The sequence below is a fragment of the Ylistrum balloti genome, unplaced genomic scaffold, assembly GCF_031769215.1.
Source record: "Ylistrum balloti isolate Yb309-2 unplaced genomic scaffold, AGI_CSIRO_Ybal_v1 Utg371348, whole genome shotgun sequence".
NCBI classification, from domain to species: domain Eukaryota; kingdom Metazoa; phylum Mollusca; class Bivalvia; order Pectinida; family Pectinidae; genus Ylistrum; species Ylistrum balloti.
In genome coordinates this window covers 259,524-280,424 of record NW_026782715.1, presented here as the reverse complement: position 1 = coordinate 280,424, position 20,901 = coordinate 259,524, and the positions used below count along the sequence as shown (strand labels likewise).

Here is a 20,901-nt window from a genome sequence, read left to right as displayed (position 1 = left end):
TTCTTCTTAACCGTCGCGGCAATTGATCCGGAAGTAAAACAAGTATATGTAAAATTAAAACCAATTCCGAACAGGATTAGAATTTCCGAATAGAGTGAGATAGAAATGTTAGAGATTATGAAAATAAAATAGAATTATCAAAATAAAAGTACGATTTTAATTTGAGAGTTCTGAAAATCAAAATATTACAATAATTCAAAAATAATAATTATTTACATTTGATATATCAAAAATCAATAATCATCTAAATACACATATTGAATGAGAAGAATAAAATCTATTTTAACTTGAGACTCAATAATAATAAATATGTGTGTTTGTAAGAAAATTATTAAAGTAAACTTGACTCACCTGAAGTATAAAAGAGATTTCTTTAAGTTACCAATATTCTTTATTTGTCGAGTGCTGCGTTCAGAGTGACGCAGCTCAACCTTGGAAATTCTAGTATACCCCAAAATAGTGAGATTTCGATTGACCAGTCAAATTAAGATTTACGTTACTTTAGCCAATAAAAAGTTACTTTTCTGCTCAGGTATTAACAGAGAATTTAATGAGCATGACAAGCGTCCCGCACATATCATAATTCGCTCTACGTAAAATCTGACGTAAGCGTAAACCTAAAATAATGCCTAATGTAATTATTGCCTATTGAGACATTCAGTGGTGTCAATAAGTAACTACATACAGGATTACAAGTTTCTTTGATTTATACAAATTAACACCGTTCACAGCGCTGAACTAAATAACTATAAAAACACTTATATATGTTTTTGTATAGAAAGGAATTTTTGACGGGACATCTAAATTGAGATTTACATGCCATGTCTTGTTCTGAAACTTGTAGTACAAGTTAGCGACTAATTCTAACCAATTATAAGAATATGATATTTTCTTCTTTTGGTCAAAACTAAGTATTTTGGTAACAAAGAACAATTTTAAAGTATATTTCTAAATTACGGTCTCATTTCAAACAAATTTAATTTGAATAAATTCATTTACTTCATTTATCCAGATAACTTTAATAAAAGGCGAGATAGCTACACGACAAAAGCAAATGTTACATTTGAAAATTTTGCAGTTGGTACGAATAAGATTAGAAACTACCAAGAAGTACTGCTACATACTTGTAAACATTCGTGTCTTTATAACCAAGATTTGATCAATATCACATTAATCAGGGAAGTATTTATCATTGCCTACCAACCATATTGAAATCGTTATACAATTTACTTTCAGATCGAGAACATTCATTTAAGGAGACATAACTTACTTGCATAGCAGTATGGTGGTTTAATTCTCTTTGGCGTAAGAAGGATTTAGCGAAACTTGTTTTTTTATATTTACTACCTGGTAATATTTGGGAAACTCCCGAATGAAACTTATTATTCAAATTTATTCTAATTATAATGCACGAGGTAAAAATGTTTTCAAACTATAAATACAATTCATTTGTTGTTTAAACAGTAATAAACAACAAAAGAAACACCATTTCTTAAATGACGTCATGTATGATTTATTACAGTAATAATACACCAGTATTGTCTCACATGAAAACCTACACTACATTGCCAACTAGGAAGTGATTGTACTACTTACCAGTACAAAAATGTGTATGCATCAGGTATATTGTCGTTACGACAATTTTACTCCGTAAATCTATCGAGGTTGCTATACAGGTGTTGTATGGAGGCAACCAAGTGACCCAGCGATATTTTTAATGTTCGGGGCACCAATGAAAAACGTTTGACGCAAATCTTGTATGGATAAGTGAGAAAGATAGGCAGATCCTCTAATCTAAATCTTCTACTCCCTACAGTTTAAGAAGGCACGAAAATAGGGATTGATATGAAATATAAATCAGAACAAATCTTATTTTAATATATTTAATGAATGTGTATGAATGATATCACTACATCAGTCCACCATCTCATATTGAGGTAAGTCGGACTCAAAATCAGATTGATATCGATGTGGCGGTGACGGGAATGGCGGCGGTGATGCCGACGCTTGGGTTTGGGGCGCAGCCTGGGACTCCGGAAAGGTGGATAAAGAATTTTGACCCGAATTTCCAAACAGAAACGTCCATGCTTTCTGTGTCAGTCTCCTGGTGACCGTGACAGCTGATAGCCACTGGAACAGGGTCACTTCCTGGAATAAAAGAGGAGGAACGATTACACAGACGAGATTTACTACATGTATGAAGGATGGCTTAAAATTGTTGATATTATAACACCCTTTGATATGTCCGTACATATACGTCCAGGCTGTCTTGTGTACGTACATACGTACATACACACGTACGTGCAGACTGTCTTGCGTACGTACCAAAAATTGATAAACGCGGTAAAAACCAAGGATCGGCCGGGGATTTTACCACATTTCTGTGAACTTTGTGACCTCCTTATTTAAAAGTGTTTTTTTCTCATTTTAAATTGGAACTTTGTAATAAATAAATAAAACAAAAGTTCTGAATTCTTTTCGCCGAACTGAAGAATACGCCATCTTTTCAGTCTTTTTTCGTTTTTCACGACTGCATTTATCTAATGGTTACAGTAATATTCGATTCATTCTCGGCCCCTGTCAAGTTTATCGCTATACCATTCTCTGGGTTATCCTTTGATAATTTCTGGATTGCATATGCAGTGCTCCCTTTCGCACTGACCAATCAGAATCAGCGACACAAAATAAACTGAAAGAAAAAGTGAAATTTAAATAAAACCAAACATGTTCATCACGAACTTAGATAAATGTTGATTTATCTTGAATTAATTAATTTTTTTGCCACAGAAATCACATTTTTCCTTATGCAATAGTTAGGGCCAGGTCCCATTGGACACTTTTTACAATATCATCCATTTTCATTTCTGTTCTAGATGAGCTTGTTAATTGTTAGCACCTTGGCTATATTTTCAGCCAATGAAGTACGTTGACGAACGTAATGGTCAGTGGGGATAAGGGGCCACATCACGCTTAGCAAGTATTTAGTTAATTGGACTGTGAATTCACCTGGATAAGACAGCGAGATGGTCCGATATCACCTGTATTACGGTTTAGATACAGATCCTTAACATAGGCTCATCCTTTTCGTTTGCTGAATTACAAGCATCGCGGACTTAGATATAGATAAAATGGTTAAAATACCCATGAGTTAAGTAAGAGATTATTTCTTATTAAACCACAACATTATGAAATCAACTAATCACTTTCATGCTGAATGCTTGCAACCTAATGTTTTTTTCAAAGGGTTGAGACACCCTCTCCTCCTTCATCTAGGAGGTGAGTTTTTTCTTGCCCTTGGGGTCATACTCTGTTTGGCTCTAGTTTGTGATTTTGTTGCCCCTTTGCGTCTTGTCGTTGACGTGATTTTAAATCTGTTGACATAACGTTAATGTGACGTCATATCATTACCTCGACAGGGAAATCCCCGTCTCAGCTTTAAGGTGAGACAAGGATTTCTACCCCATCGGACAATACATCCACACTTTCGATGAGGGTAAGATGTCTCTATCTTGCCGGGTTAAGACAGCCTGCACGCACAGAACATAGACATGTGCTAAACCGGAAGCTGTAAATTTGAGACTTGATTGATTGATATTGACAGTTCATGATATCAAAGTTTGATATTATTTAATGACATTATCTGACTATCTTTGATTATTCAAATCAGTTTTATGACAATCAGTTACCATTACGATTGTCTTTGTACAAAAGTTATTATTTGCCTGATTTTGTTTCCATAGTTGTCTGGTTGTTCATATATTCCAAACATGTTAGAGATAAGGGGAAGAAAAGGGAGCATTCTCTAGTTAGAGGGTAGGACAGAGAAGTCTCTACCATCCTATTATTCTCTTACCCTGGACAGGTAAATCCACAACATTTGTTTTTACCCAAATGTTGAATGATATAGAGTTATTTCCACCCTCGGGAAAAGATGTTTAAGTTACAACCCATCGGCAAGCCTCGTGTTTGCTTAATTTATCACGTTTCCCCATGGGTTGAGATCTAACTATCCCACCACCAAGAGGGCGAAACATTTTATTAATCTTACACTGGTAAAAGACGTGGATATATATGTTCAGTTTCCCCTAGCAAACCAAGAATAACCATATGATGTATGTAAGAACAAGTAACATTTTCTATATATATTAATGTTCACTTGCAAACACGAAAACGAAGGTTTTTACTTAAGAAATATCTCTTCAAAATCATTTATTCGAGTTCACCTACCATGTCATCACGTCCGTACCACGTGGAGGTCTTCTGTAAACTATCCGATACACTAACAAAGCTCTCCATCATTGACGACGTCAAGGCGCTTTCGCCCCTGGAATCGTCATTTGTCATGCTCCGATCAGCCCCAGCCTCAAACGATGACAAAAAACTGTCATTAGGAGTATTCGTAAGGTAGCTAGGATAATTAGGCGTCACGCTTCTACAGGTCTGATGTGTCCTACTGTTTCCCTTGGACTTGCCGTGTCCAGGGAAGCTCTCCTCTGGCTCATTTCCGTGATCTGCAATCCTCTGAAAGTAGGAACTGCCTTTAAACAAGTTTCCATTACCATCAATAATGTCTTCTTCGTCACTGTTGACCTCGGATGGCGCCACTGTCCCGTTACCAAACGTGGATATGAAGCTAGAACTAGCGCACGGACGACCGAAATGTATGTTGGTCCCTTCAACAGAGTCCCCTCCTCCTCCACCGTTTCCTACTTCCGGTGACATTTCTGGCAAAGTTTGATTTTCATCTTCATCGTACTTCCGCTTTAGCAACGTTTGAAGTGTTTCATCTCTGACTTCCTTGAAGCTATTTTCTCTTTTATTTTGTAAAACACGTTTCCTTTGACGAAGCGCTCCACCATCCAGCAGATCCCTGAGTATGGTTCTCGCTACCTTAACTCCAGAATACTTCACACTAAGTCTGGAGAACACCGAATGATGTTTGTATGGAGCGTGTGTTTGGCTATTCACCTCTAACTTCCCTAAGATTTTGGAGCCGTGTTTTATTTTATATTGATGCATTAGCATGGGAAGATTTCCAGACTTTGTTTTCTGAGCTTTTAAAAACCTTAGTTTGTCTCGCTTTTCGTCCTCATTCCGATATTTAAATTTCCTTCGTCCTGAATGTCCACATTTTGCTTTATATTGGGTCTTCCGAGCTGTAAAAAAAGGAAAAATGAACCACCCATAACCATGAAATTGTTTACGCTTCCATTTAGCATCAAAGCTAGCAACGACAATGTACTGATCAAGCCTTAAGGCACGTGTTCTTCGTCATTTTACCAGCAAACCGTCTTGTACGATTTACATTTAATGTGTTTATTTTAATAATTTGTTTTGTTTTATTTTTCGTTTGCTTCTGTTTTTTTTATATTATTATCGTTTTCATTATTTCTCTATTCTTTACAAACTGTAGTAAACTTTATCTCACGGTAACGCATCGCCTTCCGGATAGTGAAGTAGGCAGCGGCGGCGAAGAACAGGTTGTAAAAAAACACTGCGGCGGCAGGCGTCGGTAAACCGATATCAAATCGAATGCTGGTTGCTGCGGCGGCTATAAAATATGTACAAATGTTAATACAAGGGCTTTGATGAGTGTGACGTTATAGTACAAAATCATTGTCTCTATAATATTAACGGAAAAGTAATTAATATATTGTGCTTATTTTAGGACAAAAGGTAACTTTACAAGAACACGCATGATTGGGCAGATCATACCGTACATGATCACGTGTTCTCTGGAAATCGATATAAAATTTTCTAGGTAAATGTGATAATGCTACCCAGTACGCAACAGAACGAGTTGGTTACATATGAATACAAAAGAGTTGTTATTCTATGCTATTATCATTGATAAAACAATTTAATAACAAATATTAGTCTGGGAGGAGTTAGGGGGTGTCAATTATCAATTAAGCAACATGCCTATAATTGTTGACAGACTCTCGATCGGAATGTTCCAGTAAAACAGCCAGTGGTTTGATGGCGGCGTGTCACATATTTGATACACGACTTTCTCCGGTTCCGTGTACGGAAAAAACAGGAAGTAGAACAGCTGCTCCCCCGTCGTCATTTCCGCTCCGGCATCATCCAATATATGTAAACGGCATGTTGTTTCTCCTAATGATTCCCTGTGAAATAAGGAAATAGAACACTTACTTCACTGCACATCCTCTGATATATTAGGCATTGATCTACAAGTTTTATTTGAAATTAGTTGCTTTCCCTGATTTAATGCGAGTCTTCTTTCAGTAGTATACGTAGGAACCCGGTGTGCCTAGGAAAAAATATGATCATACAGTTTCACGTCCAAATTGGCAAAACGCAATTATGCACCATCATTTATGTAGATCTGGGAAGGGGGAGGGGGGGGGATGAAGAACAGCAATTCAAAATAGCATATCAAGTCGCCACAATTTTCACGGAGTTATAGTGATCACTGTAAGTTGTACAGAATGTTTCTGTCTATTTGGTACGTTTTGTATTTGTAAATAGTAAACATAACTACACCAAACTTCTCTAAAATGGTGGAAAGAAAACCAACTTGTGTTCATAGGTTACATACCACAGAAAGTTACTTTTTGGCAGCATTTATAGGATTCCAATATATTTTGAATTGCGTTAAGTCGTTGCTACTGGCGATACAGTACATTAGATTTGGCTTTACTAATTTTCCATGTTTTCATATTGCTTTGCGGTTTTCCTTCCACCAGACACCTGTCGGTGAAAATATCTAACGTTTGATCAGGGATTCAGAGGAAGTTTGGTCTGCAATTTTGGTTGAAATAGAATATGTCAACAAACTAAATATGAAAATATCGTCAACTTATAAATAAGTTTCAATAGCTAACTCACCCGATAAAAATGAGAAGCAATGACACCAATAAGGCGACTATTGTCATCTTAGATCTTAGCTGAGTTCGTCATGGTTATATATGTTGGAAGATGCAATCCTTTGCCAGCGACGTTCTCAAAGACTTTTACCAGCGTGCCATATTTTTTTTTCAAACGTCGTATGAAGACGGAAGTGACGAAATGTAAATATGACGTCACAATTTCCATTATTGTTCGGAAACTACCCAGATTTTCCCGTCGTGCATGTAATAGAAAGGAATGATTTGAAACTAAAAGGACGATCTTTGTTCCTCATGCATGTACATTTTTCGGATTTGTTCCTGAATTGGGATCCCGTGAGATCGCATTCATCCAGGAATAATTGACGGATATGATATTTCTTGTCGTAAGATTTTTGTAAAATAAACAAACGAGCTTCGAAATTGATGTAACATGGAGTAGAAGTTGATTTTGTTCATAAATGATAATCTGAAGCGGGTAGGATGCAAGGCTTTTTCATCTTTCTCCTTTTTTCGGCTCCTATATGTTACATAAATCAACCTACACATAGATTGATACAGTTTTACAGTATTATTCACAACCGTATCATAATTAAGGTGACGCATTTAAGGGTTCATGGAAATGTTAAAAGTTTTTTTGACAAAAATATCCATATTGAACATGTATATCAGTTAACTGAAGACTCCAATTTAATACTTAAAATTTTGTTTGGACTTCTTTAACAGTCTCGGCCAGTAAGGAAAGCCATTTTACAGGTAGCACCAGTTCTCATTCTTCATTGTAGTATTTAATTGCTTGGGATAAAAATTATGTTCAATGTATAGCTGTAACATCAAAGTTAAACTCATATTCATGTATCTGTTTCAATTTCGACTTCACGTGCTGTATATGTACATGAGATATACAAGCGAACACGTCATAATATTTTATAATTGAGATTATCACATCAACGGAAGATCAAGCATGATCAATTAATCGATCAGTCAATCGAATATTTTAATCGATTGTTAATAGTTTTACGAGAGAGAACAGTAGAATAATGCTGTTGGATGCATTCAAGACGTATAGATAGAAAAGTCAGTCAAAGTGAATTGTTTATTTGCCCTTTGCCTGGACGTTCTTAAATTCAAAATTCGAAATATTTCTATTGTGAATATTCTCTACCGCCAATCCGATATTTGTAATGTTACACTTATCAAGGACGTTGTCAAATTCTGATAAAATCTAGAAAAAAAACAAGCTAACAGCTAGTGTTGCCGTTAATTAAATTTTCTAAGCAACATAGATCTAATTTTATCAATTGAAAATCTTCCCCCCTAAAACCAGTGTCTCGCCAGGAAGGACGCACAAACAAGAAAATAACGAAAAAAAAAAAAATGAATAAATAAATAAATAAAATTATATGCATTCCCTTGTGATTAATACTGTATGAAGTTTTAATCAAGTGTGTCATCCCTAATTCAACTAAATGATTATCTGGAAAACAAACCAAAACACTGACATATCAGAAAGGACCCGGCTTTGTGTCTGCCCTTTTAAGATGAATTTAATCATTACAGTTACATTGTCAGTATAACTCATAAAAAGATTTAAAATTTGACCTTGACCTTTTAACACAGTGAACCTGAACATTGGTCAGTTGACTACTGGTGTTATTTTGACAAACTTTGCTTCCCACATCTTTGATGCGTACCCTGAAAATGGTGATAAATGTCTATTGTAGTAAGTGACCTTCACAGCCTTCACAGCCTTCACAGTTGACCTTTTCATTCCCAATATTATAATATTAGATTGCATCAAGTTTCAATACAATCGGTCAACCCTATCACAAGTTATCATCTGGAGGCCAAAATATGACGATAAACGACTATTTTTTAGTAACAGTGACTTTGTAGTTGATCGACTCTTTGACCCCAAACTCAATCACACTCTATATTACCTCGGAAGCTAACATCGTATGAAGTTTAAAGCAAGTCCATCGATCCTCTCTGAAATTTTCATTTGGAAACAAAAAACAAAACAAAACAAAAAAAAACAAAAAAAAAAAAAAAAAAAAAAGATAAAAGTTTATTTTTAGCTACAGTTACCTTCGCAGTCAATATTTCGACTCCAATCTCAATCACACTCTGTATTTACTCATAAGCTAACATTGTATGAAGTTTCAAGCATGCACGTCGCCAGAACACTGAAGTTCGTCGGTGAGACGATACCCGCACACTGGAGGAGTCACGGAGACGGAAAACCTGTCATTCAATTCAATTCAAGCAAATTCATCAGTCCTGTCTGAAGTTATCATCTGGAAACCAAACTTTGACGAAAAATATCTTTTTCTAGCAACCGTAGTGACCTTTGTAGTTGACCTCTTGACCCCATACTCAATCCAATTCTCTATTACCTCATAAGCTAACATCGTATGAAGTTTCAAATATGTATGTATGCATGTATGTATCTATGTATGTAACTATCAATGTGATTTGTTTATAATAATCTATACTATCTATACTACGGACTGTGTATCCGGAGAGAGAATAAATTGAATTAAATTGCGGGCGAACAGGACTTTAAACGGCGGTCCGTGTATATGTGGTGACTGTGCGTTCTCGCAAAATAAAGATTCCTCTCTGGCTTTTAAGAGAAGAGTAGGCATGATAACGCCGATCCAGATGTTTAGGGAATGAGATAAAATACACCATTTATATAATAATATTTGATCAAAATTATGTAGGCCCCATCCAGTTATGTGTTACCAGTTCATGAAATATCAACAACATATGAAATCGCTCTCTCTCTGTGTGTGTCTCTCTCTCTCTCTCTCTCTCTCTCTCTCTCTCTCTCTCTCTCCCTTACTCCTACTCTCACCCCCTCTCTCTCTGTCTCTCTCTGTCTCTCTTTCTCTCTGTCTCTCTCTCCCTTACTCCTACTCTCTCCCCCCCTCTCTGTCTCTGTCTCTCTCTGTCTCTGTCTCTCTCACTCTCTCCCTTACTCCTACTCTCCCCCTCCCTCTCTCTCCCTTACTCCTACTTTCTTTACCCCCTCTCTCTCCCTCTCTCTCTCTCTCTCTGTGTCTCTCTCTCTCTCTGTGTGTGTGTGTGTGTGTGTGTCTCTCTCTCTCTCTCTCTCTCTCTCTCTCTCTCTCTCTCTCTCTCTCTCTCTCTCTCTCTCTCTCTCTCTCTCTCTCTCTCTCTCTCTCTCTCTCTCTCTCTCTCTCTCTCTCTCTCTCTCTGTGTATACCTGTTTACCTGTTTGTATTTATGTATATTGTGTGTGCATGCGTGACGTGTTGTTTACGTGACAGTGTACCTGTCCAGTGTAATGTGGTATGTAGCCGAAACAGTCTGACACAACCTGAACGCAACTCAGCATTTTTTCAAATCCACTTGCATTGCATGCTTAATGCGTTTCCACATCTGCTTACATCACGCCTCTTCTGGCTTTCAGTCTCTCCAACTGTTCGATCTGTTGCTGGGCGTCGGCGCAAGAGGGTATACGTATTTATTGTTGTCAAATAGAAGCTGGCAAGTTGACAATAATACAGTAGTGATGTTGTGTATTTTTCGCATGCGCGACTGTTTTCCTTGATTTTGTAGGATTTCGTGTCGGTACATTAAAACGGAAATAATTATGAACTTTGTCTCGAGTTTCATTTCCTGGCCACATCGACATGTAAATTAATAAATAAGTTGTATCATCTTACAACAAATTAGACCTAATACTGAAAATGATTAACATGAACAATGAATTGCCTTTAATATGCATTCATGAGCAATGTGAATGTGCCAAATGTGAAATTCAATTTGAAAATTTATCATTTATTTATGAGGGATACATATAAAGATGGTTATTATACAAATGAATGAATTACAATGTCTCCGACCTCGGGGACTGGGGCGGTGTTGAATTGAATCAAATTTCTAAAATCTCCCCAACACTCAGATAGGGAAGAATAAAATACTTTTCATAGATGGAAGGGTATAACCCAAATTATGAATTTCATGATCCTTGCATTTTTCCCCTGGGATGGGTATTAAGTTGGAAGCTTATATAAAATTATTTTTCTATCTAATTCAAACTCTATTAGAATCCATCATATAGGATGACAGTTAAGTATGTTTACAAGATGTTTTAAGTGATATATGTAACAACACAAACAATGTTTGTGCATTATTGAAATTTTGATTGAAGAATTAGAAGATTTGATATATGGGTTAGGTTGCTACCAAATAGTTCTACCTTTTTGATATTCTTTTATGGTGTCCAGATTTGGAAAAGTAAGTTTTCAATTTTTATCATTTTTAGATCATCTTACCGTAGGTAACGTTTTGTAGTCAGATGACCACTATGGTCCATGGGTCTCTTGTTTGTTTGTTGAAAATTTGAATTAACAATTATGTACGAATACCTTTGTTTATGTGTTTTCATGAGTGTAATTTGATCTTTATATTCACACTCTGAACCAGTTTTGTATTATTGAAACTTCAATCAAGATGTTATTTTCTTTGTACCATGATTAAACAATGGTCCATTTACAAAAAACAGTTTTCTTCTTCATTTATATGTTTGATGACTGTGAGATTTTACGATCATGATAACAGTAATATCTGAGGTTTTTGTCCATTTGGCAATAACTGAGTTTACTACGTAGTTTTTTGGAAGACTTTTCCATAACTGTTGTATTCAAGAAAATGACGGTCAGGAATATCTGAGGTGATTCGTCCGGTTATCAATATCTGAGGTGATTCGTCCGGTTATCAATATCTGAGGTGATTCGTCCGGTTATCAATATCTGAGGTGTATCGTCCGGTTATCAATATCTGAGGTGATTCGTCAGGTTGACAATATCAGAGGTGATTCATCTGTGACGTTTGGGATGACTTGTACCTAATTGTGAGCATGAGCTGTTGTAAACTGTCCGTGAAGTCTAAAACGACCTGTCCATAATCCACCATATTTTTAACAAAGGCACAATTTATAATTCATTCTCTCATGAAAACTTCGACAAATATACTGTTTTGTCAATTATCATTTATTGGAAGCATTATTCGTGCATGTGATATATTTTGATATTTGTTCCACACATTGACGTGGTGCATTTTTTTCTTATTGACAAAGGTGATACGGGGTGCACCTCGTATATTTATTTGGATTAATATCCTCACATACACGGTTTTACAGGGTGCACCACAAAGTTTTCTGTTTGTATGCACAACTACCTCTCCAACCGTCCGTCTGTCCATTTTTCTGACAACACACCACAAACACTGATTTGAGACATCTTACAGCATCCAAACACAATACTTGTTGTGATATTTCCAAATTGTAAATATTGCACTTTAACGCATAAAAAATATCTCTTCGTTTTACTTTCTATAATGAACATCAAAGAAAATCTCTCTTGCCTCAGGCAACACATTTTCGCTTGCTAAGGATGTTGTTCAATACGATGATCTTCTTTTTACACCAGAGATGAAGAAGTGATCGTGAGTGATGTTGATCCCTGGGAGTTTGAGGATGTTGCAGCATTTTTGAAATATTCCCAGCAAACAAAATGACACTGCTCTTTGAGCTTTTAAAATATTTTTTGCTGAAACTGTTTGTTACACTTCCGAAATTCAAGTTTTTTACGTTCATAGTTATTTGACTCAACCTATATCCAGTATGATGAAATAAAAGAAAAATACATAACTAATCGATTTTATGGTATTCCGTATCAATATAATTTAATTGATTACTAAATTGAAATATATTTAAAATAAATATATATTTTATAGCTGGAACTCCTTCAAAATTTGTCAGATTGAATGTATTTTTCGAGAACAGCATTTGATCGTTGTCCTTGTTCTTACACATACATCCTATAACTGTTCGAGACTCAACAAGACAATGCTTCATCTGGAAATATAAATGTAGAAACGTAAAGTCATTGGGATTGTGTTATTGGCTGTTAGATGCCGATATCATGGATTGTATGACTATCTCATAGAATATTCACAATCATATTTTCAAAGGATGTGAAACCATCATGTTTTATGTAAATGTTCACCATTCCTCCTAGCCACACTAACAATGAAACTGAGATATTTGGAGTTAATTTGCGTGATTCCTGTCATAAACAGAGCGACAAATCATAGTTTTTATAGGTTGAGTTGTATTCTGTGTCACGGAGAGCATCTTTTAAACACTGAGCAAATTTTAAATCACATTCACAAACATCTTGTTGGCAGTACCAGTTACCTGAAAAAAAAAAACAAGTGAAATTGTAATTAGGAGAGGAAGCCTTTCAAACCAGAAATCACACCACAACTTGCTTTTATATTCTACGAAACTACCACTTTAAATTATATGCCCTAAATATACACGATCTAAATCATGAGAGTGATTAATTCAAAACTAACAACGTTGTAATATTCGAAGCCGCATAACGACATCGTCCTATCATCACTTATAGAGCATGGTACCACGTTCAGCCTGCTACATGTACTTACTCTACCTAATTAGATGGCATTCATGTCTGTTATGAATTTAGGCGTCGGAAGTGTTAAAGCATCATATCATTGTTGTGTTAGATATCAATAAATCCCATAGGAAAATTATTACACTATTTGTAAACACGGGATAATAAACCAGTTGAAAACTGTAACTTTTAACGAGTTGTTTTTAATAACTTTACGTAAGATATATATAGATATTATTCAGAAAATCATAAAAGAAGAAAGAACACACACAAAAGTTGATATTCATGAAATTCTAAAAATGAACTTCATTGAATAAAACAAAATTGCTTGGCATATATACTGACAGTGAACGGCAACAAAAAACAATCCGGTACTTCGCGAAAGTTTACAAACCCTGGAATCACTTTTCTTTCCTTCTACTTCTTAGTATGGGATAGGGCAAGGGTTTTTAGTTTATTCCCATATTTAAATGGAGAAAGTCGATCAGGAGAGTTGATGATTATTAGAAAATATCGTTTTAACATTAGTTTGTTGTCTTTCCTGTATCGGAACAAATTACAATGTACGTCTTTCTTTTGTGCATATACGTGATTTATGCTGAATTGTTTATTACCTGTGCACATGCAAATAACCGTCCTATCATCACAGGTATACCAATAGTGAGTCAGCTGAGGAAGGTACCAATGACATCTGTTTAGGTTACCGTAGCAGATATCATGTTCATAACAACACCTGAAAAAATGGCGGAAATATCATTTAAATATTTAGTTTACTTAAAGCCACGTTTATCACCAATTAGAATTGCAATATTTCTAACTTCAAGATCAAACAATAATCAATAAAACAAGAGGTCCAAGGGGCGTGTATCATCCCTGGTTAATTTTTTATATAACTTCCCTATTAGAACATGGCACTATGGTCATACAGAAGTCTTAAACTTTTCATAAAAAATGCTTCAGACTAGGCTTTAAGAACTTATCATTCACCAATTGGACCCATCCCTCCCGCGCTATATTACCAGGATGCATAGCTTATACAGATCTGATTCCTCATCACCAAAGAATATTTCAGACCAAGTTTGGGCAATATCAAATCATTCCTACAGGAGGAGTAGAATTACAAAGAAATTGCAAAATTTCCCTTTTTGGACCCCGCACCTCCGCCCCCTGGACGGTCCGATAACCAATAATTATACAAATTCCCCTTCACCAAGAATGCTTCTGGCCAAATTTGATCAAAATCTGTTATATTGTTCATAACTAGACGCCGCATCTTGGCATAAGCTCACTGGTCCTTCGGACCTGGTGAATTGAAAACACGAGTAAATTATCTGTAATTTAAATGATTGACAATTTACACCCTCCGGATTAAAAGTCCAGCTTCCAAGACATCTATTTACAATGGACATTACCTACATATATGTATTAATGGTCCAGAGAACCAACCATCTCCTTTTTACCATTACTGTTCATACATGTATAACACAGGGAAGATATATGTAGGATCTTAGAGATTTCCAAGATGTTTACTTGTTGAGCAACTTCTGGTTATAAAATGAAGCTATTTTATTTCACAGGATTACTTAACATTTAATTTACCTATCGATGTTATCAAGAGGGTTATGTCCGTGTTGTCCAAGACCACAAAAGCATCCATAATCATTGACGACAAGACATGACTGTTGAGAATGGTAATATATCAAATCACAAAGTTGGAACAGACTCCTCTTCTGGATCGATCGTGAAACCCCTGTCCTCACTGCCATAAACAAATGCCTGTCATTAGAATACCTTATTTAAGAAAAGCATTTGAACCGGAAACTGTGAAATTAAACATAAGCACATGCCCACCACAAAAGCTGCTTTTTTTACAGGGAATAGTGAATATACAATAAGCAATGTAACTTTATTGCTGACTTTGGTAATTTTTTTTCCGTGAGAGAAGGAAACACATGTTGATTAATAATAAGACCGGTTTGGGAAGGCGACAGGAAGGCTATGAGGAGAACTTCCTGCTTATATAGAGCGCTGCGAGACTTTATAATACTTTTTCACAGACAATCTTGTGAAACGTTACCTTTGTATGATAAAATAATGGTAGTGAATAGGACTAATTTCAGGTCCATTGGTCCAGTCAGTCGTGATATCAGTTCTGAAAATTAAAGATAACAATAAAGATTTAAAATATGTAGAGAACATAACCGGAACAGAAGGCACACCAAAAACAAAACCAAGTGATAAACATGTACAGCGGATATGTATGTGTTACCAGTATGAAGTGCAAACATTGTGGCTTCTACTAATCCATTTTCAGGCGGTTGGTAATACATTTTGTTGCATTATAACTAGTGTGTGATAGCTCACACCTATCCCAACATTATATATATGACAGTCCTTGGTGTCTCTTTGATGAATGTGCCTCCCATGTAACACTCTGCAATTCTTCTGAGCCAGATATTTATATCATTCACTGAAGCGTTAGATTAAATGTAGGTCAAAATTCGAACCAATACCATATTCTGTAAAACAGTCTTTGTTGTATCAAGTGTACAACTGCAGTTTACATTATCAAAATACTAGAAATGATATCGCCGATGTAAAGGACTGTATAGAAGGCCTAGAAATGAAGTTTTAACAATAAATATATAGAATCTGAAATTAAAATAAAATACAAAAGGTAAAAACATCAAAATGTCTAAATTTGAAATAAGAAAAAATAATGAAATGAAAAGTAAAACTCCAAGTGATAACTTAAAGCTACTGAAATCTGGCGGTGAAAGAAATGAAGGAAAAATACCGATAAACTCCCTTTTTAAAGTGTCATAAAGTTATATGTTACCCATGTACCTTTTTATGTCGTCAACCCTGTAATGATTCTTATAGCCACAATAGTGATCTCATTGAGAAATATTTTTTGGGATTAACCGAAATTTACATGACGGGTGTCATCAAAGAAGCAGAAGACTTTCTCTTCCGGAACACCATGTCTTAATATCCGTGTAAATTTTCAGAAGTCTCCGCGTAAACTTTCTTCTGTTCATATTTTGCCCTAGTTTTATCGAATCTTAGTTTGGATTGTGAATATGTTGCCATGCTGGTATTTCTTGATGTTTTCATACTCTGAAATAACAAGCAAGGAGGTAGAAAGAGCAATCAGGTATTTGAAATACGATCAAACGTGCTGTAATAATCAAATGTTGATTAAGATTCTGAAACAAAAATGGCTACCATATATGTCAAAGTATTAAATATTAATTTTGATAAGTGGAAATTTTCAACTATCGACTTATGGAACCAAAATATACTAAACGCCAATTATTATTGTTAGCTGTTTTGAGAAGAAGTTTACTAGTATATTGGAGCAAGGTTACAAAAAGTGACCATTAGTTTGATACAGTAAAACCAGATTGGATTCGAAAAAAAATATTGTAGTATTGATAACATTTTTGTACTTTATTCCTTAGTCAATTTCACAAAAAAATGAAAAGTTAATTTATTTTGTGCACTTATTGACTTTGAAAAGGCTTTTGATAGAGTGTGGCGCTATGGATTGTGGAACAAAATGTTAAGTAAGATTAGTGGGAAAGTTTATACAATTATCTAAAACAATGTACAAAGGCATTGAGTCAAATATATATTTTAATGGTGGATTTTCTTGTTATTTTCCATGTTAGTATTTGAACGATCTTGAAGAGTATGTATTTCAAAATCATGTGCAGGAGGTAATAAATTATGAAATGATTTACATATTTTTAATAAAGTTGATTGAAGGTGACGACTCCAACTGCCCCTCTGATTCACAGGTACAAGTAAATGTATTCAGTGAACAGAGTAACAAGTGCAAATTAAACGCTAATATAAGTAAATCATAATATATATATATATACCTACAACAGCAATGCTTGGTGTTGAAGTGAACGATAGACTAAGAAACCAACCAGTCCGTTGTTTACATGACTTAAACGAAAAGAAAAAAGTGAAACCAATATTGCTATATGTGACATATGGTGTTTTACAGACCTTAAACTAATTGAGGGTGTTCATTAAAAAAATTGCCAACATTAACTAGGGTTAAAAGTAGCACTCTGAATTACATGGTATATGAGGAATTAGGTACATGCCCCCTAGGAATATAAGTTAAAACAAGAATGTTAACGTATTGGTCACATTTAACACAATATTATACAAACTTTTATGTCATAACCAATGTGTTGATGATAAGCCTTTTGTATATATAAGCTTTAATGAGTTTTAAAAGAATATGGTATTAACTATTTGACTATTTATGGAATGCTGAATAAACTGCAGAATTTGATACTAAATGGTTGAAAAATATGATTTAGCGAAGAATATACGGCTAATATTTCCAAAAATGAAAAGTAATTATTCAAAAACAACATCTTATAGAATTTCTAAAAACAACGGTCAATTTGAATATTATTTCGATAACTTAAGTGACTAAGGTATGCTTACATTTCGAACAACCAACCAGAGATATATGATTGAGATTGTTAGATCTTGTGATATTGAGTATAAAGAAAATGTTCATATTGTGACACACAAGAAACTGGTCACAGATTTTATTACCTACTTAAATGACCTTCATTACCTGTCTGCATAACCTAAATATATAGAGATATTTACGGATGAGACCTAACGTAATTAAATTCAAGGAATCAATTAATACTACTAATTTTAAAAATAATTTATGATAATTTTATCCTCCTTGATAAGAATTTGCAGTATGTAATATCCATCGATATTTTGAACACAATAGTTATAGTGTATTATACTGTAAATATATTTCTTTATTAATTGAATTGTGAAAAAATTTGATTGATTGATTGATTGATTCAATTCGTTCATTCATTGTAGTTTTCTAGGTATATGTATTTTATGTACTAGTATATTTTTACTGAACAGAAGTTTGATTTGTTTGGTTGTGGGATTATCTTCCTGTTAACAGCCGGAATTATTTTGAGGCGGTGTCTGCTTGCTGAAGCTGGTGGCTGCCTCACTGAACAACATACGGGATGTTCACAAATAAAACTTTGAGTTTGGATACTTAATGAGGCATGCAATTAAGGTCCAATTTAGCATCGACAACATAAATAATATGACACGTGGTAAAGAAATATTCATCCTTTACGGATGTTATTTGTTGTACATGTGATATTTGATATCAATTCACATCATAAGATAATTGATTCACAATCAACAGTAAACAAACAACAGGATGTAGGATACATCACGATACAGCGAAAGCCTTAACGAATTCCATGAAAACGCCGGAAGTGCAATCACGTGGTCCAGAAATAGGATAATCTTATGTCACACTTGGTTCTCCTCTTGGGCTATCACCATCCGATTCCAGGAAACAGGAAATATGTAATGTGAAAATACCAAAGATGTGTCCATATTTTGTTCACATGTAATCGCTTTATACTTCACTGACAATCATCACAGTAGCAGTATGGGGCAGTTTAAACATTATTTTGCTATATTGCTATATAAGTTTGAATTTAAATTTGTTAATAACTTAAATGTCTTTTGTGCAATTTTGATTTTTTGAAAATGTCACATACCTCGATTGTGTCTTTTGTGCAATTTTGATTTTTTGAAAATGTCACATACCTCGATTGTGTCTTTTGTGCAATTTTGATTTTTTGAAAATGTCACATACCTCGATTGTGATATGAATTTTGAATTGAGGCGCTATCAATTCTTGACCATTCGGCTATGCAAAAAATTATTTTCTTCAACTATAACGATGTTATATTAGAAAATCCTCATCATCGAGAGCATCCAGATATCGATATGACTGCCCGTCTGGCCTTTAACCTTCCCAATGATAAATCTGACTGGCGTTCGGTACCTTTATCATCCTGATAATACGTTTCCCTGTGAATATAACATCATATGTATGCGTGATCTATGCTATTTGACCCCGGTGTCCAAATGACATTCAATATCTGCACTGTTAGTACATGTATCTGTGATATAACTGGCTATATCAGACAATTTGATCTCTGTCTGCTCTATCGACTTTCTCTCTTCAAATTATTCCTCCAAAAACAAAAAGTATCTATTCTTCTGGAATACAAACAATCTTTTTATTCAATGATTAACTTTTTGCTAAGTCTATGGAGTCATTAATCTACTGGAGTACGTGATAAATTGTATAAACACGAAGGTAACAAATCTACTGGAGTACGTGATAAAATGTATAAACACGAAGGTAACAAATCTACTGGAGTACGTGATAATTGTATAAACACAAAGGTAACAAATCTACAGAGGAGGAGAAAGAGGAGAAGGAGGAAGAAGAGAAAGAGGAGGAGGAGAAACAGGAGTAGGAAGAGGAGAGGAGGAGGAAAGAATGGAGGAGAGGAGGGGAGAAAATGGAGTAGGAGGAGGAGAGGAGAAGGATAGGACATTTTTGATAACTCTTGTTCGTTTGTTAAGTAGTAATAATACCAAGTTCAGTCTTTCCTTTGAAAATTAATCACATATTTTCTAAGACGGAAGTCGTTGCCAATGGTAATAACACAAAAACATTCTGTACCTTTCGAATATCTTAGCTCACAATGTCATATGGCAGCGAATTTAAAGAAATCATTTCGTTTTCTTTTCCATGTGATTTACAAGAATCTAAGAATACTATCATCATTAACTTATTTCAAATAGGAAATAATTGACATGGAAAGACAGACATCGATAAAACGGCAGTCGATGTATACCGTTTGTCTCGGCCAATAGATGATTAATTCATATCAGATCTGTGTGAAGACACTAGGCATTATAAACAAGAACAAAGGTATATTGACCTGTTTTTATCTGCGGCCACAGGCGGTCATACAGTGATATCGTTGATCGGGTGATACCGTTCATCATAGATACAAATTTAACGGATAGGTCAATCAAGTAAACATCATTATGGAAACAGTTTGTTAATAAAGAATTCTATAAGTTAAATCAAACTGTGACTGTGATTTAAACACAAATTATTACAGGATATCATAGCTTATCAAATATTTGAAAATTGCGAAATTTCTTTCTTGAATTACAGAACTAACTCACCTCCCAACTTTTGACATTTATTTCGGTCACTCAAGATTTTAAGCTCTTAGCATCACTGACGAGTCCTTGTAGGACGAAACAGCTGTAAGATGTAGCATCACTGACGAGTCCTTGTAGGACGAAACAGCTGTATGATGTAGCATCACTGACGAGTCCTTGTAGGACGAAACAGCTGTGGATGTAGTTTACAACTGTCCATGCATTTGTTGATGTTTAACGTTGAAAGTATACTCATTTAAGTGTATGGAAATGCATTGTAACAAATGCTAGATTTATGTCGGAGTCTAATTTTAAACATTTTTTTTCATGAAAAATGTATGAGAAAAGTACATGAAACAGAACTTACCTTACGGTAGTAAATGTTTAACAACAACGACCTCCGTGTACCGCAACACTCAGACCAAACTAACAATATAGCATGTATGCTGGGTCTCTTTCTAACACGTGTAGCTATGATAAGAAGTTACGACACTGATGAGAATGGACATAATGACTTAGATGTTGTTGTCGACAAGGAA

At 35.0% G+C, this 20,901-nt stretch overlaps 2 protein-coding genes across 2 annotated transcripts; both read right to left on the bottom strand.

The window, feature by feature from the left end:
- Positions 1-1,914: 1,914 nt before the first annotated feature.
- LOC132562126 (uncharacterized) lies at positions 1,915-6,899 on the bottom strand. The gene is made up of 5 exons (XM_060226852.1): positions 6,853-6,899; positions 5,923-6,128; positions 5,429-5,551; positions 4,228-5,156; positions 1,915-2,148 (listed from the first exon to the last, which is right to left on the bottom strand). The coding sequence occupies exons 1-5, from the start codon at positions 6,897-6,899 to the stop codon at positions 1,915-1,917; spliced, it is 1,539 nt and encodes a 512-aa protein (XP_060082835.1).
- A 4,957-nt stretch (positions 6,900-11,856) lies between these two features.
- LOC132562120 (acidic phospholipase A2 PLA-1-like) lies at positions 11,857-20,808 on the bottom strand. The gene is made up of 5 exons (XM_060226845.1): positions 20,730-20,808; positions 15,381-15,455; positions 14,903-15,062; positions 13,918-14,036; positions 11,857-13,083 (listed from the first exon to the last, which is right to left on the bottom strand). The coding sequence occupies exons 2-5, from the start codon at positions 15,427-15,429 to the stop codon at positions 12,956-12,958; spliced, it is 456 nt and encodes a 151-aa protein (XP_060082828.1). The 5' UTR covers positions 15,430-15,455; positions 20,730-20,808; the 3' UTR covers positions 11,857-12,955.
- Positions 20,809-20,901: the final 93 nt, after the last annotated feature.